Source organism: Lontra canadensis, unplaced genomic scaffold (genome assembly GCF_010015895.1).
Source record: "Lontra canadensis isolate GAN:19392208 unplaced genomic scaffold, GSC_riverotter_1.0 scaffold24, whole genome shotgun sequence".
NCBI classification, from domain to species: Eukaryota; Metazoa; Chordata; class Mammalia; order Carnivora; family Mustelidae; genus Lontra; species Lontra canadensis.
Genome location: NW_022631018.1, coordinates 18,162,783 through 18,188,412, shown reverse-complemented (window position 1 = coordinate 18,188,412; position 25,630 = coordinate 18,162,783). Strand labels below are relative to the sequence as shown.

The following is a 25,630-nucleotide window of genomic DNA, read 5'->3' as shown; positions in this document are numbered from 1 at the left end:
GGAAAAAGAAACCAATAGAAAACAACCCCCAGCATTATCAGGATGTCCAGCTGGGGAGACATCTGTATTATAGACCACTCAATTAAAAATTATGTGCCCAGGGTTGATTTATGATATTAGTTCCTGATTTGGAGGCCTGGGAAGGGTAGATAAAATGATGTAGGAGTATCAGAAAAATCTGTGGACTTTCTCAAGATCCCCTGTCCTGTCTGCTCAGGCATTTTGCAGCTGGGAGGCCAAGTAGGGTGTGACAGGGTTTTAGCTCCAGAGTCAGGCAGAAATGTGTTTTAAGGTCAGTCCCACCAGTGTGACATGGTGCCAAGGGTTAAACTTCTCTGAATATATTTCCTTAACTGTCAAATAGGTGTAGAAATGCCCGTCTCTTAGGATTGTTGTGAATACGAAATAAAAGAATGCATAGTGCCTGTGGACATCCCACCAGTGGTGACATTGAACATTATTGGTAACATTAAGGGACCAGGGTACAGTATACCACCAAGCAGCAAAAGAGACTTTGATAAACAAACAAACCCAAATGATTGCATGCTAAGGCATCCAGTTCCTTATTGGAGAAAATAACACTTTTGTTTAAGAGTACTCCTGGGGTTAAGCCAACCAATCTTGAGTTCAACTCTTCCACACTCAAAATGTGGCAAAAAGATATCACTATTCCAGAAAAATCTTGGGAGGGGGAGAAATGTTGTCTAGAAATTTAAAGGTATTCTTGAGAAAAATCAGAATTTCATTTAAAGAGAAAATTTAAAAAATCACCCCAAGGAAACTGATTAATTTTCTAGAAAGTTCTTATGGTTAGAGGGTGGGCATTGAAGTAAAAAAATGTGAAAAATTACTGATCCTTTATACTAAAAAAAAAAAAAATAGAGAAAAGCCTGCTGTGTAGTAGTTACATTTTAATTATGAACTAGTTGTTTTTTAAGTAAAATAATCAAAATTCTGTCACATATTGCTTTGGATCTAGAACTAAAATCAATCAAAGCACAGTGAAGAAATTTGGGATCTAGGCTCAAAGTTACATGTTGGATTCCTTACTCAGTCTTTCCCAATTGATTGACCTTGAATAATTTCTTTAACTACCAAACCTATTTTTCCATCTACAAAATGGTGATTAAAATGCCTTTTTGTGGGGGGTGCCTGGGTGGCTCAGGGGTTAAAGCCTCTGCCTTCAGCTTGGGTCATGATCCCAAGGTCCTGGGATCAAGCCCCACATCGGGCTCTCTGCTCAGCAGGGAGCCTGCTTCCCCCCTCTCTGCCTGCCTCTGCCTACTTGTGATCTTTATCTGTCAAATAAATAAATAAAATAAAAAATACCTTTTTGTGGTTGTTGTTAGATCACTGAGATGATGTTGAGTCACAAAAGCTGAGATATGCTGACCCTGACTTACAGGAACATCTTGGGGAGTCAAGTTGAGAGATTTCGTGGAGACTTACGGGATGGGGTAGCTTGAGCTACAACCATGCAGCTAAGATGCAGAGGGGAGATTCTCTGAAAGTTGACTTACAGCTTCAGACTTGAAGAAACATAATATTTAACAAGAAAAAAGATGGATGTATAATGTCTGAAGCCATTTTATTCTATAATTTGATGGTTTCTTAGTTTTATCTTAATGAAATAAACACAGCATGTTAGTCTTCCTGCATAAATGAATGCACAAGTTAATGAAATGACATTTTGTGGGCTAAGGGAAGGAAAATTTGAATGCTGTCCATGGAACTAAATTGTCTGCTCCCTTGTCTTCCATAGTAAATAGCATTGGCTTTGCCACACAAGTGGTGATAATGAAGGTACTGTGGGGACCTGAAGGCCAACTTTCACAGTTATGTGGCATTCATCCAGACAGAACTTCGTCTCAAGGCTGAGACTTCAAAGAGGGTCAGTCTTGCAAGGCCAGAGTTTAGAAGGCCTAATTCATATTGCTTATTATTGTGGTTGTGGTGAAAATATTTTATGATAGTAAACAGAGTTTTTAAAAACCATCCAATATATTATCAGAGCAGAAACAATATTTTTGTGTCAAGTAAACATTATGACACATAAAATAAAAAGTTTGATTGGCTGGGCACCTGGGTGGCTCAGTCAGTTAAGCCTCTGCGTTTTGCTAAAGTCATGATTCCAGGGTTCTGGGATCAAGTCCCACATCGGGCTCCCTGCTCAGTGGGGAGTCTGCTTCTCCTTCTGCCCCTCCCCCTGGTTGTGCTCTCTCTCTCTCAAATATTATTTATTATAATAAATAAAATCTTAAAAAAAAAAACTTTAATTGGCTTGGGATGCCTGGTTGATGCAGTTGGTTAAGCGTCCGACTCTTGATTTAGGCTCAGGTGGTGATCAAGGATCACCCTGATCAGGATCAGATCAGGATCAAGCCCTGAGTCTGGCTCCGCACTCAGTGGGGTCTGCTTCAGGATAATCTCTCTCCCTCTGTACCTCCCCTCACTTGCTCTCTCTCTCTCAAATACATAATTGAATCTTAAAAAACAAACAAAACCCCAACAACTTTGATTGGCTTGGCTGAACCACTGACACACAGATTTTAAAAAAAGAAAATTTTGGTGGAAGTCAAAGAGGTTGCTGCCTGTGTTCTCCTCTAGGATTTTGGTGGTTTCCTATCTCACATTTAGGTCTTTCATCCATTTGGAACTTATTTTTGTGTAAGGTGTTGAGAAAGTGGCCCAGTTTCATTCTTCTGCATGTGGCTGTCCAGTTTTCCCAACACCATTTTTTGAAGAAACTGCCTTTTTTCCATGGGATATTCTTTCCTACTTTGTCAAAGATTAGTTGACTAGATAACTGTGGGTCCATTTCTGGGTTCTCTAATCTCTTCCATTGATCTACGCATCTGTTTTTGTGCTGGTGCCATACTGTCTTGATGACTACAGCTTTGCTGTAGCAACTTTTTACCAGACACATCAACAGAGGCAAGGGAAACAAAAGCAAAAATAAATTGTTGGGACTTCATCAAGGTAAAGAGCTTCTGCACAGCGAAGGAAACAACCAACAAAACTAAAAGGCAGCCTATGGAATGGGAGAAGATATTTGCAAATGATATATCTGATAAAGAGTTAGGAAAAAAAAAGAGTTAGTATCCAAAATCTGTATCAAAATAAAATCTCCCCCAAATAATCCAGTTAAGGGGCACCTGAGTGGCTCAGTGGGTTAAAGCCTCTGCCTTCAGCTCAGGTCGTGATCTCAGGGTCCTGGGATCGAGCTCTGCATCAGGCTCCATGCTGAGCAGGGAGCCTGCTTCCCCCCCAACCCCCACTCTGTCTGCCTCTCTGCCTACTTGTGATCTGTCAAATAAATAAATAAAATTAAAAAAATAATAATAATCCAGTTAAGGAATGGGCAGAAGACATGAAGAACACTTCTCTAAAGAAGACATGCAACTGGCTAACAGACACATGAGAAGATGCTCAACATCAATTATCATCAGGGAAATACAAATGAAAACCATGATGAGATCCTGCCTCACAGCTGTCAGAAAGGTTGAAATTGACTACACAAGAAACAGTAAGTGTTGGTGCGGACGCAGAGAAAGGGGAACCCTCTTGCACTGTTGGTGGGAATGCAAACTGGTGCAGCCACAATGAAAAACAGTATGGGGGTTCTCAGAAAGTGGAAGATAGAACTACCCTCTGATCCAGCAATTGCACTACTAGGTATTTACATAAAGGATACAAACATATAGATTCAAAGGGGTACATGCACCCCGATGTTTATAGTGGCATTATTAATAGTAGCCAAACTATGGAAAGAGCCCTAGTGTCCATGAATGGATGAGTGGAAAAAGAAGATGTGGTATGTAGATATAATGGAATATTACCCAGCCGTCAAAAAGAACATGGGTGGAACTAGAGTATTAGCCTATGTGAAACAAGTCAGTCAGAGAAAGACAAATACCATATGATTTCACTCGTTTGTAGAAGTTAAGAAACAAAACAGAGGAATATACAGGAAGGGGTAAAAAAAGAGATAGAGAGATGAAATAAAAAACCATAAGAGACTCTTAACAATAGAGAACAAACTGAGGGGTGATGGAGGGACATGGGTGCGGGAAGGGCCAGACGGATGGTGGGTAGCAAGGAGGACACTTGTTATGATGGGCCCCGGGTGTTACATGTAAGTGATGAACCATTGAACTATACTGAAAACAATCTATTGTACTGTATTTGAGTAAGAATTTAAATAAAATTTTTTCAAAAAAGATAAATTTCTCGGGGTGGAGAGCCAGCAGGTTTAAAGTGAGCCGTATTTAAAAAATGAGTTAAAAAAATTGGGGGGCATCTGGGTGGCTCAGTGGGTCAAGCCTCTGCCTTTAGCTCAGGTCATGATCTCAGGGTCCTGGGATAGAGCTCCACATCAGGCTCTCTGCTCAGCAGGGAGCCTGCTTCCCCCCCTCTCTCTGCCTGCTTCTCTCCCTACTTGTGATCTCTCTCTGTCAAATAAATAAAATCTTTAAAAAAATCAGTTTAAAGTGAGCTGTGTTGTCTGTCTTATGATTCCTTGCAGCATACACTGAGCTGTATATTTTAAGAAACTTAGAGTGATAGAGGAGAAAGGAAGGAAGGGGGTCTTTCTTGATTTGCAAATGGCCTCACGCTGCCCTTGTTATGCCTCTGCCACAATTTATAGGCTCCTGGACCTTTTGATATTCCTCATAGAAACTTACTTTCTCAGGGTCTGTTTCATTTCAAAGGGACCAGCTAATCCATGCCACTGACTTACCCCCAATTCACAGACACGTTAACTGCAGCTGGGCCTTAATTCAAAGGAATGAGTCTAACGCTGGGATTTCAAGCCAGAATTGCCCCTGGGCTCCCAAGTGTCGTTCTTTGTCCGAGAACCCACCAGACTGCATTTACTCTTCAGAGAAAGACACTGTGTTTCATTCTTTGCATTTCCAGCACCCAGAACAATTCTTGTCCTCTAGCAAGTACTCCCTGAATGCTGGTTGAGCGAAAGGAGGAAAGAATGGATGAAACCAGTGAAGATCTTTTACGGCAGGTCCCAACTATTGTTGTGTAATATATTATAATACAAGTCAACTGAATGGGTCTAGTGTTAACTAGGGTCTAAACGTTGGCTGTATGTGAAGCCCTCCTTCCTCCTGACCCCACTGTAATCAAGCAGGGGCCATTTTCCTTCAGTTGGAGGGACTGTGGGAATGAGTGATTTGCTCTGTCTCTGTCTCACACACGCGCTCGCACACACACACAGGCACACGTGCACACGGGCCCTCCAGCTCTCTGCCATCTCCCCAGCAGCCTTTGTGATAAATCGAGAGCTACGTAACTAATTACCTGTACTGTGCAGCTTTCAAAAGAGAAAAGCTGTCTGCAATACGCACAAATATTGTGACTCCCTTCAATGACAGCTTCTCTCCCAGGAGTCGGAAGGAGAGCGCACGCTGAAAACTGAACCTCTTTGAACATCGCATCCTTTAGATAAGGCTCCGTTTAAGAGCAGTCCCCCGGGGCTCCATCCTTGTCATCCCCCCACACGTCTTTGCACTGGGCTGTCTATTAGCGAGAGGGCCAACACCGAGAATGGAGGGAGGCCGGCTGGAGCGCCGGCTTTGTTCGCAGACTGCTTCTTCTGGATGGTGGCAGCCCTCCAGTCAGATTTCAGATTTCTCTGCAATTTGGGTTTTAATCCCTCCCTGGGCACAGATCCCTCTTAAAGGCAAAATGGTGTGGGAGAAAGAGTGGCTTTAAAATCAGACATACCTACGCCCAATTTTTGTTCCCCTACTTCCATTGTGATTTGGGGCACATCACCCTGTTACGTTGGACTTTTCACATCTGTGAAAGGGGGATAGTCACAGTGATTTTGGCTAAACGGGACCTGGCAGAGAGGCGGTCAGCTGCCTGTTAAAATGCAATTCCAAAAGAAGAGTGGGCGGCGGGGCGGGGGCAGTGTTCTGTCTTTGGGGCCACCGGGGCCAGGAACAGGAATTGTCTTCCTGTCTGAGGGCTTCTTTGTACTGTCGTCGTGTTCAAGTAACTTGAACAAGGCAAAGTTCCACTTAAGTCACATCTTCTCAAAGTCCTGCAAAGGGCCGTGAGTCACGCCTGCCATCTGCCCTTTTGCCCGCTGCAGGGAACCTTTGTGGCTCTGTGTTCCTCTGAGGAATGCCTACTTCTCCGAAAACAGCTCTTAGCAGACTTCTGTGAGTGAGGTCAGGGCCGACCGGCTGTGGCTGGCCCACAGCGGGGCCAGGACCAGTCACAACTGTGATGGTTTTTGGATTGGCTTTCCTTTCCCCTCCCGGCTCTCAGTACCAGCCTCTGTTCCACCTTTGAAAACATGGACATTGGTCAAAACTGGCCTCTCTTGAAGCAACTTCCGTGTCACTGTGACTTGGAGCAAAGTGCTTTCAGCAACTCTGGCCCAGTAGTGTCAGTAAAATGGGGGCTGCTCTCCCAAGTGGGGGGCTGATCTGCTGTGCCTCCCATAGACCTCTGGGAGTCTCTCCGACCTTGAGTACCTGGGACATTCTCTCTCCTATCACCCCCATCCCTCTTGCTCACTCATCAGGGGGGAAAAAGATCGCTCTGAAACTAACCAGAAACACCCTGACTTCTTTGGGTCCTAAAAAGATCCAGGCTGAATCATTAATTATGTAGCTGATCAATAATTTTATGCTTTTAAAACAAGATTGATTTAAAAACTTACCATCTAGTCGTGGATGTATAAAATGCTTACTGAGCATTTATTATGGACCAGGCATTGTCTTAAGCAGTTCACAGACGTCACAAACTCTGTGCTGTGTGTAGTCTCTGAAGTCAGATGGTCTCAATTTGTATTTTGCCTTCAACTTGGAGTTGCCATATGGCCTCGGGTCCTTCATGGTTTCACCCTCTAAACCCCGTGTCTCTGTCAGTTTCTTCGCAGGGGATTCCTCGAGGTCCTAACCAGGCTGGCTCCATCTCATTGTTTCGGCTCCTCAGAGAAGGTGTCTCCTGATCACCATATTGCCGCAGCACTCCCCACACACCATTGTTTCACTGTTACCTGGCTGGTCTCCAGCCACAACACAAGGTTGTGTTTTGTCCTAGATTTGATTTCTACGTGTGGGGCTACATCCATGAACTGCAGGCATGCATTTTGTCATTTTATTTTATTTTTTAGTGAGCTTTATGCCCTATTGGGGCTCAAACCCACAACCCCATATGATCAAGAGTCACATGCTTCACTGACTGAGCCCGCCAGGCGTCCCAGGGCTTGCATTTTAGTAGGGAGAGAGACAGACAGGCAAGTGGATAATAAACAAATAATCTTCTAAATATTCAAAATTCCTCTTTACTGCCTGTCTCCCTTCATAAAATTATTAGCTCCTGGAGGACAAGTTCTCATCTCTCTTGATTTCTCCTGATTCTCCAGTGCCTCTTGCTGTGTTTAGGACACCATAGACTTAAAAAAAAAAGGTAAAAAAGTGAAGGGTAAGATTTTGAAGAGAAGACGTAGGTAATCCAAGCTCAGAGCATCGTGCCTGGAGCATGGTAAACACTTGATACAGCGTTGGCTGTTTTTCCATCGGATTCCAAAGCTGTGCTCTTAACCACTTTACTGCACTGTGTCTATAATAATTATAACGGTAATCACATTGTTATTATAGAATTACTCCTAACAATGTACAACTTACTAAATTCTACGGTATGCCATCACCTGTCTAGGTATGTTAAAATTATATCTTATTTAATTATAAGTCCATAATAATCCTAAAAGACATTCTTATCCCTATGTACCAAATTCCCATGATAAAGACCAAACTGGGGTAATCATCAAAGACAAGTGCAAGCAAAACGCTGCATGGTTTCAGAGGAGGAAGAGACTCGCGTGGTGGGACCACCGCAGTGGGGTGGCAGGGCACAGTGGGGTGCTGGAGGCAGAGGGGACAGCCTAAGGGGGAGCACAGGAGAGGGTGTGGAACGGTGGGCTGCTCACACGGGGTGGGCGGTGTGGCCCACGAGGGGAGCAACCGACAGCCGGAAATGCAGGATGAGGGAGCCCTTGACGGCCGTTGAAGGGGTCACTTCCCCGGGTGGTGGGGAGCCCTGCAGGGCGGTGGGGAGCGTTGCAGTTCTGAAGCAGAGGAATACGGAGAACCAGAATTATGAACCTTGGGAAGATTAGTTTGGTTCTAGACCAGATAGAAAAGAGGTGAGGCCAAAACTGGTTAGAAAGGCAGCGGCACTAGCCAGGAGGTGTGCGGAGGGAGGCCTGGTTTGGGGAGACGTGAGGGGACTAGGACAAAGGGGGCAAATGTAATGGGCAGTGGTTACCTGGCCCAGCTGCAGGCAAGAGGGACAGGGAGGGGACAAACGTGACTTCCACGAACGACGCGCTTCCGAAGGATCTGGAAGACCGAGAAGCCTGCACACATCTGTCACCGCTTCCTGCTGCTCCCAGCCACACCGGGACGAACGCTTCAGAGAGGCCGGAGAAATCCATAGCCCTTTACTGGTAACATTCCTGACACCACAGGCAGAGTCTTCATAACCAGCCTCACAGTAATAGGTCACGGGATAACTTGTGTGCTGGCCCCAAATTTTGCCTTTGCTGTGGCTATCTTCTCTTGGCCTCCAGCTCCACGCCCGGCCCTGCCCCCCTCCTCTGTGTCCGTGAGGCTGACCGGGCGCACGCCAGGCCAACTCTCTTGCCTCTGGGGTTTGGTTTGTGGGGAGCGAGGCAGGAGACCGGAGGCTGAAGTCCTCTGGCTCCTTCCCCATGGGGTCCTGTCAGCCTGGCCCCCTGGACCAAAGATGTCAGCTCTTGGGAAATATCCTCCCCACACACCCAGCCCTCTCTGTCTCTAGGTCTCCTGGAACAGCTCCGTGTGCTGGCCTCTTTGGCCCGGGGATGTGAACCCAGGCCCTGGGGTGCACACCATCTGTCTACGCTCGCCCACACCTTCGTAAATAACCCCTGTATGGACCTCCCCTTCGAATTACCCTAATCCGGGTGTGCCCTCTGTTTCATCCTGGCACGCTTCCCATATTTCTTATTTCTTCACAGTCTCCAGGTTTTCATTTACCCTCCAAGGCCTCACCTTCGAGGCCAACTCTTCTCCTCTCTTTCTCACCCCAGAATTCCCACTCTTGTGGGGTCCCTTCTGCACACGAATCTCCCCTTATTGTGGGGCTTTTCTCCTTGGGAATTCTACACAACTCAGGACTAGATGAAGGACGCAGAGTAGGTCTGTCTTTTCTTTGTTTCCTGTATAACAAAATTACTGACTCTGTGAGTTGGTTCTGTGCAGCTAAAACCCTGTTCAATCATTAATTATTCTTAAGAGAGGCCTGACCTTGTGGTCAGTGCGTCGTGTTCTCAGTCATCTAGAACATCGCTGCGGAGGTGACACAGACATGGCCTTCCCACTTCAATGTATCTATCTCTGTGGCTATTCTCTGCCCCTTCTGACCTGCTTTCTGTTCCTCTCCAGCACTGGGCTCCCCTTCTCGCTGGCTTCCAGTTAGGTTTGGAATGAAAGTTACTAGCATGAGATCACATTCTAGAAGGAGACAGAGGTCAGGGTAGTCATCCCCCTACTCCTCTGCCAGGTTGTCAGTGGCCCTTGGCCCACGGCTGTGGCTCTTGCCAGGCTCTACAAACAGCTCCCTCACACTGTCCCTTCAGCTCTCGGGCGGTATCAGTTTCTCACATTGCTAGGACCTGGGTGCTTTACTCTCCCTTCTCGTCCCCTTAACCCTGCCCATGCCACTGAGCACAGTTGCTGCATTAAATGCTCATCAGTTTCCAACTGGGGCACGACATCTACTGGGACCTTTTCAGACACAGCACATCCCTGTGAGTCTCTGAGTCTGGAAGGCCGGAGTGCAACCCATCATCCCGGATTTGTCCTAATTCCAAGTCATAGTTGTGACCCTAACACCTAAAATCTCTTCAAGCTCATCAAAAATCACATAAAATTTCTACTGATGTGGTTTCCTGAAATAAAATCTAAACTCCAGGAGTAAGATGAATTCAGAATCCCAAATTCCCAGACAGACACTCCTCTGAATGCAGGGTCCTCGAGGCGCTCTCCTTGGAGACAGAGCAAGCAAAGGCCTTTCTCCAGGGCTTGACCCTGCCCCTTCTCTGGTTTCTTCCTCTAGTGAGCTGGGCTGAGCTCCTCCACGAGGGGCTCTTGCTGTCCTCCAGCCTATGAGTGCAGCCAAAAGCAGGCTAGGTGGTCCCCTCGGTCTGTGTCCCCCCAGGCTCACATTCACTGCCGGGGAAAGACTAGGTGACTCTTGAAAAACGAAGATCCTTTGCATTTTGTTCAACATCCATTCAGTGGGATACAAGTTGGGAGTGACTAAGTTTGTTTTTAAAACATTTCTTTTCTATCTCTATGTGACCGAGATCAACTTATTTATTTTTCACTCATGTTAAACAAGAGCAAGACCCATGGAGGCCTGAGTGAAATGGCTCCTGCGGGGGGCGAGGGCTCAGCCCGCCCGCCAGCTCCCTTGGTCTATTCATCCCTGACCTAAGTATTTGCCTTAAGTTATAAGACAACTTAAGAAGATCAGAAAGGAAAAAGAGAGCTGTGGCACCTGGGACATTCTCATTCCTCCATCCAGAAGATTAACCTCCCAGTTGATTGGGCCTCCACCAGAAATTTCCCCGCGGGAGTGAAAAGAGAGAGGAAGGCTTGACCTCACCCAGAAACGGGCAGCAACTGGCCTTCTTCCTGGCGGTACATGAAGACAATGTCATGTCATATGAAGAGAATGTTCTATCAAGCACTGGAAACCAGAGACTAAGGCTCACTGACATCTAGACAACTTGGAGCCCTTCAAGGCATAAGCCTATTTTCAAATCGTGCCAGGTGCTGCATGTTGAAAGGAACTGTAGAAACCAGTCCACCAATGCTTGTCATAAGATGCTCAACACATGTCTGCTGGCTTCGGCAACCCAACCTGTGTTCTGTAGGGCAGACATACCTTGGGAATAAAGGGTAAAGCATTTTCACCAACTTAGCCCATCCAGAGTGCTGGAAGGATCCAGTGGGCTGCCCACTGCATGGTCCAACCATCCTCCAAGGAATGAAAAGCAAGGGTGACCTCAAGATTTCATGGAACCACACTGCCATCTCGTGTTGGCCTTCGTTTCTTCTCCCCCCACCCCTGCCCCCACAGTTTGCTTTTTTTTCTCTGCTGTTCCAGAGGGACCCCGTCTCTGCCTATGTCTCACCACTCTCACCACAATACAACCTGATCTCCCTCTAATTCCCTGTTACTCTCTCAGGTCTTCCTTGTGTCTTCCCACTACACTGGGTCACAGATGAAACACTTGATCACTGTTTTAATGCGATGATAGTAGTTTTGTCTGAAGGCACAGCATTTACGGAACAAGGTGAGGCTCGCTCATGATCACCCATCTGTGTCTTTTAAGGTGGGTTCAAAGAGCTAAAAGCGACCAGACTGAAGGAGAAATGTCAGACAACATACCATTTTAATGGAGATCCCCAACATTTAAAAGAAACCATCAGAACTCAGCTTTTCCAGGAGAGGTGAGACTTGCCACAGAGTAAATTTCCTGGGTCTCACAAAACCTCCACCAACAGAACCATGTCCTGCATTCAGTCTTCCTGGATGTAAGCCGGAATCTCTGACGAGCTATGGTGTCATGGGGAGCTCACCTCTCCAGTCAGCGCTGAACAGTATGGGACACACAAGCGAAAGGTCAAACCTTAAGAGGACATCGGGCAACAGAATGTGGTGTCAGTTGGCCCAGCATTCAGACCTCACATGATGGCTCTCCTCCTTCCACCTCCGGAGCTGCCTCGTACCTCTCATTTAGGCTCTGCCCCTCTGTATGAACCTCTCCACATCCCTGTCCCTTAATGGGCGGAGGCCAGGTGTGCCCTGAGCCCTGTGCTAAGCTGTGCGGCTTCTTCCCAAGGTCTCGGTCTCTCCCAGGCCCGCCTTGCGCAGGTTACTCCTCCCTCCTTCTCTGCAGCTTCGTCCTGGTCTCTTCCTGCCGGCGTCTCCAGGCAGCAATGATGGCTTCGTCGTCCATTTCTTCCTCCTCCTCCCTGTCAGTGCTTCTCCGATACTGGGACCGCCGCCCTGCCGCAAACCTCCCTTCTTCTCTCTTTTCCATCCTCTCTCTTTCTCCCTCCTCCTCAGACCTCATGAAGCTCTGGGTGAATTTCCTCTTGGCTCCGAATTCAGAAAAATCGGAGTTGGACGACTCTTCCACATCTTCCCAGTCCCTGGGCCCGGCCCAGTTTGTACGCTGTGCTTCCGGGGACTCTTCCCCTTCGGAGGGCTCGGGGGTCCGGCGGAAGAAGTAGGGCTCTGGGCTCTCCTCTCGGGAGCTTGAGGTCTCACTGAACATGGACCTGGAGAACTTGTGCATCTCTCTGCCCTCCCTGGTAGAGGAGGAAGACATCCGCGAAGTGCTCCTTACGGAGTTGCCGTTGGCCTCACGGAAGGAGGACGTGTCCTGTTCCTCCGACTGCGATTTGGAGAACTTGTAGCTAGAGGACTTGGACTCCGTCTCCCGGAGCAGCGAAGACCTGGTGCACCTCCCCCTGGAGCTTCCAGACCAATCACTCTGGGGAGATTTGTCCTCTGTCCTGAGGCTGCTGAGCCACTGAGAAATGCTGCCTTCCGTCCCTCTGCCAGCCCGGCTTGCGCTTCCACCGCGATCCGACACAGCCAGGGACGAAGAGGTGTCTGTTTCAGGCTTCTGCGAATGACTGCGGGAGGAATACCGAAAGCTCCCTATGGCACTGTCCGTGTCCTCCTCCCCGTCACCCACGCCATCATCCTCATCGTCCTTGACCCTCTTCTTCTTGAAAAGGGAGCTCCGCTTGTTGTCCGAGGCCAGCTTCTCCATCTTGTACTCGGACATCTTCTCCCTCAGTTCCATCTGCATCTCCTTCTCCTTCCGGCCAAGCTCCTTTAGGTCAACGTTGTCGGCAAAGAGGCTATAGACAGGCTTGCTGGTCCCCCTGACTCGGCTCCTGAGACCTTCGGCCCTTGAGCCCAGCGCCGTGTGGGAGGACAGCAGGGCCGGTGTGTCGGAGCTGGGTCCCGGCTGGCTCTGAGGCAGCAGGCCGCTGCCCAGGGAGGAGCCACTGTAGCCACTGAGCAGGGAGACCTGGTCATCCCCCGGGCCAGTGGCTGCCGGCGCCAGCCTCACGCTGGCCACCGATGGGGAGCGGGACAACAGCAGCGTCTCGTTCTGCTTCTGGGCCAGAGTCTCGGTGACCACATTGGCAATCCAGTTCTGAATGCTGGCGATGGAGATGGTGTCTCCGGGCCCCACAGGCAGGTTAGGCAGTGCTGCGGCAGGGAGAGAGGCCGAGCAGCTCCCTGCATGGCTCCCAGCCTGAGAGGGGCGGGAGCTGTGGCTCTGGGTGCTGAGAACGGAGGCTGTGTCATCAGCTCCAACGGACAGAGCTGCCGACCAGAAGGCAGACAGGGGGATGCTCCTGCCGGTGGCCGGCGAGTCCGCCTCCCAGCCTCCCACGGACTGGCTCTCCTCCAACGTCCGCCTGCTCCTCTCCAGCAGCTCCAGCCGCCGCTGCCTCTTCTTGGCTGAGGCGGAGTCCTCGCCCTTGCTGAGCTCCACGACCTCCTCCTTGTTCTCACTGCCCACCTTCTTCTGGTGCCTCAGTTTCCAGGCCTGGTAGGCCGTCAGGTTGACATCCGAGCTCCTCCCCTCCCTCTCTGCCTCCTCGGCACCTTGCTCGCTGCTGCTGTCTTCTGCCCCCAGTTCTTTCTTGTGAAATCCGAACTGGATTCTCTTGATCTTCCACCTTTCTAGGGCCGTGAGCTTGTCCTTGTTCCGGCTACAGAAGTTGTAGAAGGAGCTGGTCTCCGAAGACACGCTCTCCTCGTCGTCCTCCCGCGCCCTGCTCCCCACCTCCGAGCCGGCGTCCACCTCCTCCCTCTTGCTCCTGGAGTGATAGCGACGGGAGGCTTCCTTCTCAATCTCCAGCAGCCTCTGGTTCCACACGTCCCAGGTGCTCTCAGTGGACACCGAGTCAGAGCGGCCTCTCCCACCTCGGCTCTGGCGGCTGGTCTCCAGCTGCTGCTTCAGGACCCGGATGTCGTGGCTGCTGACACTCTCCGAAGTGCTGCTCTCACTCAGGGTGTGCCTCCGTCTTCTCCTCATGAACGAGCCGCCATCGCCTGCCTCCTCCTCCTCCTCCTCCTCCCTCCCCCACCTCCGATGCCCTTCTGCCTGGTACCTCTCGTTCTGGCTCTGCCACTCCTGGATCATCCGGTCCACATCCTCGTCTTCAGGCTCCTCCCCACCCTGGCCGGAGGCCGACCGCCTATCATCTCCCCCCGGGGGGACCCTGCCTGTGGGGAGGCCCTGCCCCTTCTTCCACTCCTCGTACAGCTTCTCCTCCTCATCTTCGTCAATGAGGGTGAGGGGCTTGGACGCCTGGCTGGCCTTCCCCCAGGAGGAGCCGCTCAGGTGGCTGGTGGTGTCGTCCTCCTCCTGCACGCTGAGGGCGCGCACTCTGGCCCCAACAATGCTCTCCGCGTCCTCGCCTTCCTCGGCCTCCTCTGTGCCCCCTCCCTGGCTGTAGTCTTCCTCCCTCTCCTCCATCAGCTTCTCGTTGAGCTCCCGGAGCTGCTTCAGGAAGCCGTCGTTGGGGTAGATGGCGCGTTTCCGGCGCACGGTCATGAGGGCCTCCAGGACGGCCATGTTATGGAAGATCATCAGGTAGGCCACCACCAGCACGGCGGACCGGCTGATGCCCATCTCGCTGCTGACCAGGACCTTCCCTGAAAGAAGGCACAAGGGACAACAAGGTAAGTACCATGGCTTCCTTAGCGGTTTTAAAATACTGTTACGAAGTACTGTTCAGCTGTGCTGGGCCCAATACGGCTCCTTGCCTCTGGCATTCATCTGAGCTCCAGCGCCCTGAGGGACAAGCATTACTGGCCCCCATTGCAGGTGTCAGCGAGGGCTGACAGGCACCCTGCCCTTGTGCAAGCATCCCCCCGCATTGCCTGAACGTAAGCAGGGAGGAGGGGCAGGGAAAGGGAACCAAAACTGTCCCCACTTTTGAAACACTGGAGTGCATTTCTACTTTCTTCCCATCAACATGAGCACCGGTGGGAGGAGAAATGAAAGAATGGGGGAGAGGGGGAAAGAGAGAGGAAAAGAAAGGAGGCCAAGATGAATGAGTCACAGGACCGTCCGTCGGGGAAAGCACACAGACATAGTGGAAACTTGAGAGTCCCCTTTACAACATCCTAGATGTAGACCATCCACCATCCAGCGGAGCCTAGATGCTTCCTGAGACGGGGAGCTCAGTATCACACACACGCACGCACATACCTTTCACTCCCTATTTAGATCAATCTACTCTTTTGAAACTTATTTTACATGTTAGGGTGAAGTATAACTTTCTGTATTGAGCAACCCATGCTCCTCTTCTGACATTCGGACATTCTGGGGTCAATAACAAACACCTGTATGAACCTTTTATACATAAATATGTTAGAGGATCACTAACATATTCTTTTTTCTAAAGATTTTATTTATTTATTTGACAGACAGAGATCACAAGTAGGCAGAGAGGCAGGCAGAGAGAGAGAGGGGAGGAAGCAGGCTCCCTGCAGAGCAGAGAGCCTGATGAGGGGCTCGATCCCAGGACCCTGAGATCATGACCTGAGCTGAAGGCAGAGGCTTTAACCCACTGAGCCACCCAGGCACCCCTAGCGTATTCTCCATTAATTTTTTTTTTTCCCCTTTTCCTGGCTACTCTGGGTCTTTCAATGATCATTCAGACATCTTTTCATTTCTCTACTGGCCAAACTTGCAAGTCAAACTTTCATTAGTTTTTTTTTCCCCCCCTTAGGAGTCTGTATCAGGACGGAGCAAATATACTTCAGGTTTGGACTGACCCACACAGGGTCGGGGAGGCCTCTCACCACTCTCATTCTAGGCACAGAGCCTTCACTCATGCCATTTAAGCTTGCACTGTGGATGGGTATATCCTAAAATGGTCTCAGATTATCTTTTATATCAACTGAAACCTGTAAAGGTTTTTCAAAAAACTGCTATTCTATCATGTGTCACTTTTTTTTGGTAGCATTTTTAAAACATAAGGATAACTTTACAAATTCCTATTAACGTTTTTGGTAAATATAACCTGTTCTTAGAGCCTAGTAGAAACTTTACCAAGTCTTGACTGTAGCATTCACTCAATCGGTTATCCCCTAGCCTCACTTCTGCTTCGAATCCTTCATAAACTTGACAAACATGCTTTCTCTACCTTCATTCTAATGGCTGTTTACAATGCAGCTTGGAACCACAGAGGCTCTTCCAGGCTGCCATCAATCTATTTGCCCCAAACACCTTTGGGGATATTTGTTAAATCTTTGGAGGGTCCTAGCTGACAATACAGGATGGGCAGGGGGTGTCTTTTATTAGTATCTCTTGCATCACTGAAGACCTTGTCTGTCCCCCAGAAGGTTGGAGACCAAGGCAAGATTAGGAGGGACCTGAGGCCCAGTGGTGCCGGATGGTACTGTCACCAAAGGCCAGCAGGCCGCAGAGGGAGGTGAGTGGCAGAATAAAGCTGCTGCAGGTTCACCTACAGACCCGCTGTCTCTCTCCTGCCACCTCCAGCCCCGGGCTCAGCCGTCCCTCACCAAGGATCCCCCTTTAACTGGCTGACCTGGCTACCAATTAGTACTGTCAGTGCAAAAGTCTGCCTTCCTTCCTTTGGAGGTGGAGTTACTGGGCCACCTCACAACAGGACACTCCAGGCACAACCAGCCAAGCTGCCTCAAGGACATGGCAGCAAAGGCTCCTTGGACTCAAGTTTGGCAGAGATGCGGTTGGTGGTGCCATGCTTTTCCATGTTGTGTTCTCTGCACACTGCGATTCCTCTGTGGGGCCTCAGGGGTGGCCTGAGGACAAGGGGGAGGGTGGGGGGGGTCAGACCCCAGGTGACAGAACTGTCTGTCCTCTGTGAGGCACAAGGCCACACGGACACTGTACAGACAGTGCTCTGCACAGCTCTGGGGGGCGCCTTGCACATCCAAGTCAGAGGAGATCTATACGATTGTTTGGTTATGATAAAAAATTTCCAGCAGTCAAATGGCTTGAGGAAAGTGGTCTTATCCTGATTCGCAGTCACCATTTTGATTAGCAGCAGGGCTGAATGGGGGAGGGAGGTTCCCTCTAGAGGTGGTCCCTCTGTTCTAAGTTTGAAGGGTATGGCTAGTGGAGAGAGTGCTGGGCTTGAGTAAGAAAGGTCTCTTTCCGAGCTCAGTATGCCTCTACACGGTTGGCTTTTGGGTTGTATTCTCCCAATTCACGATTCTCGTCTTCCCCAGAGCATTCCCTCTTTCCATTTGTGAGAAAAACAAGACGTACTTGCCTAGAACCTACCTTCCCCACCTTGCCACTATGTATAGAATTCAGGGTAGACAAAGGACCAGAGTCTTTGCCAAGCAGATTTTCTCTCTAGGAGATTTGGAAATGGGACAGAGGCAGGGAGCTAGCCAGTCTACGTGCAGGCCTGTGGAGGGCACACAGTCTGAGGTGGAAAGAAAAAGAGAAGATGGAAACCAAGAGTCCAGAAATTGTCCTGTCCTCGTTCAGACGATCCTGGAACCATATTCCCATCCTTGAATGTTTTCTTGTAGTGTTATAATTAATGCTTGAGACAGTTTCTACTTATTAGCAACCCAAAGACCCTTGATTATTACACAGTGGCAAAGTCAGGAAACCTTCCATGGGTCTCAGTTTCCCCATTTGTAACATGTAAGTAACCTCCTCCACTGTGCTTTGTTGTTTTACTACACAGACCGCCCAGCCCAGGTGTTACTGTTGCCTTTCTCCTCCATAAGAACTGACTCCAAAGCATCCTAGAGCAGAGGAAATGACAGAAACTAAGCCCGGGTGGGGCGGGGGGCTGGGTCATTTCTGGGGATGGTGACAACCATCAGACAAGGAGTAGGAAATACCCCGGAGGCAACCCCAGTAAAGAGAAAGTCCCTTGCCAGTGCGGCAGGGGTGCAGGGAACAGGGAGGGAAAGAAGGCTGAACGCAAACGCCAGGAGGTGTGCGGGGCAGACTCCCTCCACCGCAACCGCCAGGACGCCCTGCGCACCTGCTTCCCACCACGGTGCCACCGTGTGCGGCTGCCCTCCTCGGAGCCCCCGACGAGACCCTTCCCTGCCCCGGGGGGCAGAGGTCGGGTTCGCCCAGCCTTTTGCTGCCGCCTCCCTCCACGCTCCCAGCAGGTTCTCCCACTGCGTGGCCCTCACTGTCTGCACTTCTGGGTATAGTCACCATACTCGGGGCCGCGCCCGGTCTGCCCGCCAGGGCCGCATCTCCCCGGGCTCCTCCGCGCCTCCCCGCTGGCATTTGCAGACTCTCAAGTCACGTTGGTCAGAAGGAATATATATATATATATTTTTTTTAAAGATTTTATTTATTTATTGACAGAGAGAGATCACAAGTAGGCAGAGAGAGGCAGGCAGAGAGAGAGGAGGAAGCAGGCTCCCCGTGGAGCAGAGAGCCCAATGTGGGGCTCTATCCCAAGACACTGGGATCATGACCTGAGCCGAAGGCAGAGGCTTTAACCCACTGCGCCACCCAGGTGCCCCAGGAATATATATATATATATTTTTTTTTTAGATTTTATTTATTTATTTGATAGACAGAGATTACAAAGTAGTCAGAGAGGCAGGCAGAGAGAGAGGAGGAAGCAGGCTCCCCGCCGAGCGGAGAGCCCGATGCGGGGCTCGATCCCAGGATCCTGGGATCATGACCTGAGCCGAAAGCAGAGGCTTTAGCCCACTGAGCCACTCAGGCGCCCCAGGAATATATTTTTTAAAGTAGGGTTCCCCCCTATAAAAATGTGTCAAACCGTATATGTTGTTTTACATTCAGTTTTGTTCACTTAATCCATTATGAACATCCTCTCATGGTAGCAAATATAAGGTCCATTTTCATTTTTAATGACAGCCGAGTTTTCTAATCTATGCCCGTATCAAAATTGACTTAACCGATCCACATTTGTGTTTCTGATCATTCACAGTATAATAATCACACAGTGACTCCCTTGTAAGCACATCTTTGCATGTATTTCTCATGTCCTTAAGGTGAGTCACTAGCAGAACTGCCCCCCATCCAATGTTATGTACGTCTTAGGGTTCTTACTGAGGGCTGTTGCTTTTTTTAGGCATTGAAAGAGAAGAAAACTATTTCATATATATACATACATATGTAATATATATACTAAATTTATAAATTTCATTTTAATTAAAATATTTCTATAAAAATAGTCTATATATAGATATACATACATATATTTATAAATATACACATATGCATACATGTATAGATGTGCCAGGGGCTGTGCTAAGTAAGCTTTTAGGTGCCTTTTAAAATGTTAGTCCTCGGCACCTGGGTGGCTCAGTGGGTTAAGCCCCTGCCTTCGGCTCAGGTCATGATCTGAGCCTGATCAGGTCCTGGGATCGAGCCCCACATCCGGCTCTCTGCTCAGGGGGGAGCCTGCTTCCTCCTCTCTCTCTGCCTGCCTCTCTGCCTACTTGTGATCTCTGTCAAATAAATAAATAAATAAAATCTTAAAAAAAAAAAAAAGAGTCCTTGGGACACCTGGGTGGCTAAGTGGGTTAAGCCTCTGCCTTCGGCTGGCTGGGGTTGTGATCTCGGGGTCCCGGGATCAAGCCCCACATCGGTCTCTCTGCTCAGCAGGGAGCCTGCATACCCCTCCCTCTCTGCCTGCCTCTCTGCCTACTTGCGTTCTCTCTCTCTGTCAAAATCTTAATAAAAAAAATAAAATGTTAGTCCTCACAGTGATGTTAGAAAAATTATATCTTTTATCTTTGTTGTATATACAAGGAAACTGGGGTTCTCCTGGAGAGAGAAACAGCCTGGGGTTCCATGGAATGGAGATCACATAGCAAAGCCTGGACTCAAGCCTAGGGTTTCTGACTGTGGATCCTGAACTCCCAGCCACCCCCCCGGCCCCCGCCGCCAAGAGCATGGGCTGCAGCCTGACTCCACTGAGTGTCCTGTCAACTCTATAGCTGAGTCTTGGGTCATCTTGGGCCAGCCTGGATGACAGCCACAGCCTTAGCACCGCTCTCCTTGCTCCCACTCCTACCCTCCTACTGCCGCGGTCTCCCAAGACCAGAGAGAGTTTTCTAAACTGTAGATCAGACCAAGGCTCTGCTCAGCTACCTCACTTTGCCCTTCCACTTTCTGCATGACGGGGCCCCTGCCTCTCTAACCCTCAGCCACCATGCTGACCCGCACGAGCCCGTGATCCCGCACACACTGAGCTTATTCTATGGTAGGAGCTCTGCGCCAGCCGGCACGTCTCCTTGCCAGGGACGCCCTTTCTCCGATTTTTCTATGGCGAGTTCCTCCTTGTCACTCGCTTAAATGTCCTCTTCTTGGAGAGGACCTCTCAACTGGGCTAGCTGGTCACTCCAACACATCACCCTAGTCGGTCTCTGCATCACTCTTGTCACTCTCTGACAGTTTTCTTTGCAATTTTCTCTGCCCTCACTGTAGTGCGAGATTCGAAGTTCAGGAGCTTTTTCTGAACCTCTCACCGCAGCACCGAAAACAGCGCCTGGCATGTGTTCGGCCCTCGGTAATCACTGAAAACATGAATGATCGTCCTTTCCTTTCCCCTCTTCTTAGAACGAGACCACAGCCTTCTTAAGACAGAAAATCCCTTCTCCCCCTGTGGAATTCTAGCAGCCTGGGGCAGGCAGGACCTCACCCCCACCCCACCCCCACCCCCACCTCACCTCTGTAGGTCAACAAGGCTTCATCAAGGAACTCAGCAGCCTTCCGGAAGTGCTGGGAGATGTCCACCTCGGGGAAGTCATCCACCTGCACACCCAAGTACTCAATCTCCAGGCCAGTGTAGAATTCGGGCCCAGTGTAGACGCCGGTGCCATGAGCGGCATTCAGAATGTGAGTAATTCCCAGCCTCTTCAGCCTTCCCTTGTTCACAGCTACACTCCTGGGGAGAGAGGCAGAGATAATTTCTGCCAGAGTCCAAGCTAGAAAGGCCCATTACCCCTGACACTGGGGCCTGCTTTGGCTGGGTCTGGGAGGCCAGAGCTCGGGAGTGCCTTCTTCTCTGCTGTCTGGGGTCTGGAGCTCACTGCAAATGTGGTTCTAAAAAGGGGCCAGGGAGGGCTGGGACAGGGAGCTGGGCAGGAGAGGGTAGAATGAAGAGGAGAACAAGACTGATATGCCAGGAAATCTTTGGTCTAGAGATCTCTGGTTTAAAATTCTTTGCCTTGGGGTGCCTGGGTGGCTCAGTGGGTTAAGCCTCTGCCTTCAGCTCAGGTCATGATCTCAAGGTCCTGGGATCCAGTCCCACATTGGGCTCTCTGCTCGGCAGGGAGCCTACTTCCTCCTCCTTCTCTCTCTGCCTGCCTCTCTCCCTACTTGTGATCTCTCTGTGTGAAATAAATAAACACAATATTAAAAAAAATAAAATAAAATTCTTTGCCTTGGAAATAGACATTCATTAAGACACAAAAGTAGCAGACAAGAGTAATAATCAAAGTGGACATGCTTCACATTGATACGGCCTGCCATACTTTCCGAAGTCCTATTACATGCATTCTTTGACTTTATCCCTAATAAACTCAAGAGGTAGGCAGGGTAACTTTTCATTCCCATTCAAAGATTATAAAAATGAACCTGAGAGCTTTTATGACATCCCAAGACTGAAAGAAAAAAAAAAAAGACTGAACCAGGACAGGTGTTTCTGGTTTCTAGTTGAGAGCTCTGTTTGCTGCAGCAAAGTAAGTCGAGCTTCTTTTGCAGCAGCTGGAGGTGTCTGGGGTCCCTGGTGAGTGCAATGGGAATGTTTCTGGGTCTACAGAGAGAGCTGGAGATTACTTAGGACTTGGTGCCCAGCTCCAGGAATCAGGTCTGGGCAACTCATTACTCCCGGGGGAGTATGAGCCCCACCATCCAAAGTGATCTTCCCGACTGCCTGCCACCATGGGGGCCCCAAATTTCCTCCTTTGCTTCTGCATGTATGAGTAACTACGCAGAGAGAATATCTCATTAAGTAGCCAATGGATCAGCAAAAATCAGTCTCACAAACTAGCCTTGTGGTACCAATTATACGCGGGCAAGATCCTCCAGGAATAGGACATGAGTGAATTGTTTCACGTTTTGTTTTGAAAACCACTCACAAACTTTTAAAAAATAACATTTTTTTTCTGGTTATGCAAATAACAAATGTTTACTCTAGGAAATCTGTACAATTCTAAAGAAACCTAAAGAAGAAAATAAAAACCACTTGTAGAACCATCTACTAGAGAATATCATCACCGTTTTATCCTATTTGTGTCTGATTGTTGTCTGTGCAAAAGTGCATACACACATCTATATATTGCTCAACTAGCATATTATATATGTATGTGTGTATACATATATATGTATATAGATACATATATATATATATATATATATACACACATAATTTGTTACCTATTTCTCCTTACTATATTGTGAAAGTTTTCATTGGTTGGTAATAACATATAAAATCCAGTGTCATCACTGGCTCCAAATGTCCCATCAGATAGCATTACTTTGCTGGATGGAGCTCTTGGGACTTTGCCTAAAGAGGAGGGAGTTTCACCTCTCTCAGGCATCAAGAGGGTAGGACAGAGGGGCATGGCCCACCACGGTCAGACTCACTTCTCCGCTATGAAGACATTGGGCCAGACTTCATCCATCTCATTCCAGGGGGCCTCCTGGCGGTCTTGGACCAAGGCCCGCTGTAAATCCAGGACACAGGGGGTGTTGTACAGGCTGGTGTCATCCATCTTCTCCCTGACACGGTTGTACAGGTCCTCCACCAGCAGCTGCTCGGCCGACTCCAGCATGCCTGGACACTCGGCCTCAGCTCTGCTCCCCCGTGGCTTGAATTCTAGAGAAGGACAGGCAGCACTCTTGTTAGAGTTAAGAATATCGTGGCCCTCCCTGTTCCTCAGGAGAATCTGGTCTTGGCCAATCTGCTGCTAGGACTCCGGGCATGGGGTGAAATACCAAGAAGGACTTAATGAAAGTCCGGGGGATGGGGGGGATGGCTGAGGGGGGCACTGCCTCAGTCTGGACACTTATGGTCAGGACCAGCAGCCGTGTAGGTAGAGAGGTGGAGGTGAAGGGACACTGGTTTCCCTTACTCCCTCTTGCGTTTTTCCAAAGCCGGCTTATAACTTCTTAGAGCAAGATCCTTAAGTACCTGTTGTAGGTCTGATTCACACCTACAGCTCCCACAGTGCTCCATATAAACTAGAAGCACTTACCAAATGAATCAATGGCATTCTTTCACAACAGAATTCACTTTATTAGTTTGACTCCTTTACATTGGGAATGCAGATAACTTGGGAAAAGTAAAAACTTTCAGCATTTATGTCAGGCCACTTTCTCATACACATTTAATATACTTGTTCATTTCATTTATTGTCTGCTTCTCCCCACTGGAGTAAGCACCTGTGAGTCTCAGCCCCCCACTTTCTGGCAGGGGGTAAAGGTTTGAACTCCCCTGATAGTCCCCAAACAGCATTCCTGGCCTTTCTGCCAACAGCTGGGAAAAGATCAGATTCCAAATGAATTCAAGGGACGCCTGGGTGGCTCAGTCAGTTAAGGGTCTGATTTCAGCTCTGGTCATGATCCCAGGGTCCTGAGATCAAGTCCCGCATCAGGGTCCTTGCTTAGCGGGGAGCCTGCTTCTCCCTCTGCCTGTTGCTCCCCCTGCTTGTGCTCTCTCTCTGACAAATAAGTACATAAAATCTTAAAAAACCGAACCAAACCAAATGAATTCAAAATCTATGCATCCATATCTCCAGTAAACCTTTAACTCCTTCTCCTAATACGTTTGTTCCCAATGATCAAATTTGGGGGGAAAGTAAGATATTTCTTTCTCTGGGAAGGTATATAAGAATAGTGGAGGGCAAAACCTTTGGGCCACTTAATAGCCAAAAATATTGACTAGAGAGAAGGGAAAAAGTAAGGAGTGTCGCCTGCATTGGCCATAACCTCTTGCGGGCACTGTTTCTCTCCCTGATGGGTGGAGAGCAGAGCCACGTTTGGCAAATAGACTCGGCCCAGCCCTTCGGGACGAACAGGTGTCTGTGAGCCGGGCTGGCTGCTCGAGGTCTGTGGGTCCTGGGAGTTCTGGGTTCTACCAGGACCGAGCACTCTATTTCCCTACAGCTCTTCTATCTCTTTTCCCTTTTCTGAACCACTTGACGGGCTCCCATATCCCTGCATCAGATCTCAGCTCTAAATGTTCTCTGATCTCCGGTTCAAAAGCAGAAAGAAGAAAAAAGCCCTCCAATCCCAGAGCTCTATTTTGTTTAAAAATAGATGAAGCGATCCTATTCTCTCTACCACTGGGTCTTCTCCCAGGGCTCTCCTGGGATCTTACCTAGCAAACGTGAAATCCCCCCTCCCCCCCTTCCCTAACTGAGACATCTCTCCTTTACTACATGTAAAAGGTAAAACTCCCTGATGTCTCATTAAAATATACAGCACTGTCTTCCTCCGCTATTTATATTGCTGGCTGTTTCTTGATTTTTTTCCCTTTCCAGTTTAAAAAACAAATGTCCCAGCCCTTCATTCCTACTGGCATTCCTGCTTTCCCAAGGTCTCTGGCCCACTCTCTGGCCTGTTTCAACTCCACCTCCCTCCCTGCCTCAATTCCTCCCATTTATTTCTACTACCTAAGGCTTCTTCAGAAGAAAACAAAGCCTGTACATCTCCCCTCTGAGCTCTTCCAGAGGCATGGCATATGAAGACTTCCATGAAAATGAAGGGTTCTTCAAAACACGTTTTTATTCCTCTGATCACTGGTGAGGAGGGCAATGTTTTGAAATATCACTTGATCCATTTTGCTTTCTCTGGCATATATTCTTTTCTTCCCCCACCACCAATCAGCCACTAAGAAAAAGGAAACGTAGGCTTAATGCCCCAGACAAGGGGAGAGTAGATAAAACCTAGAATTTTAAAAAAAAAAAGCCATTGCTTTGTTTCAGATTTCAATCTACGTGTGCAATGTCCCGTAGACATACATCTATCACTCTCTAGGCTTGAGAGTGAAGTTTCAAAGAGAGAAGATGATTTTCTCACAAGTCCTAGATGTTCACTTATCAGGAACCCAAGCACGGAGAGGGGTCCAGAGAGTAAAGCACAGAGCAGAGATGTTGCAGGCTGGCAGGTGAGGGAAGTTCCCAAACACACAGGAGGAAAAAAGAACTTCCAGAGTTAGGTGCTGGGATCAATTCAGAGCATCTACTGGGTGAAGCCACTCGCGCCTGGCTTGGAGCAAGGGAAGAGAGACCCCGGGCAGCACAGTAAAAGAAAACAGAAAAGAACGTGAGAGTTCCTCAAGAAGATGGGGCCTCCAAGGCTGCTCCTACCACAAGCAGCAGCAAATGGAATTTCTGGCTCCTCAGCAGGTGGACAGGAGATCTAGGTATCCTCAGGGACCCTGTGGGAACCCAAAGGGCCTGGGGACAGAGGAGGGGAGCTGGGATACATGGAGAAGGGGCAGCATGTGTGGTTCTCACCACTAAAAGCCAGGGAAAGGATCATGGT

At 48.9% G+C, this 25,630-nt stretch overlaps 1 protein-coding gene across 3 annotated transcripts in view; it reads right to left on the bottom strand.

The window, feature by feature from the left end:
• Positions 1–11,900: 11,900 nt before the first annotated feature.
• DUSP27 (dual specificity phosphatase 27, atypical) overlaps positions 11,901–25,630 on the bottom strand; it is a 42,967-nt gene continuing 29,237 nt past the window's right edge. For all 3 annotated transcript variants that reach the window (XM_032862958.1, XM_032862960.1, XM_032862959.1), the window contains 3 exons: positions 22,727–22,958; positions 20,806–21,023; positions 11,901–14,778 (listed from right to left, as the gene is read on the bottom strand). In XM_032862958.1, coding sequence (XP_032718849.1) covers positions 11,963–14,778; positions 20,806–21,023; positions 22,727–22,958 — 3,266 coding nt within the window. In that variant the 3' untranslated portion in view covers positions 11,901–11,962. The remainder of the gene's footprint in view (positions 14,779–20,805; positions 21,024–22,726; positions 22,959–25,630) is intronic.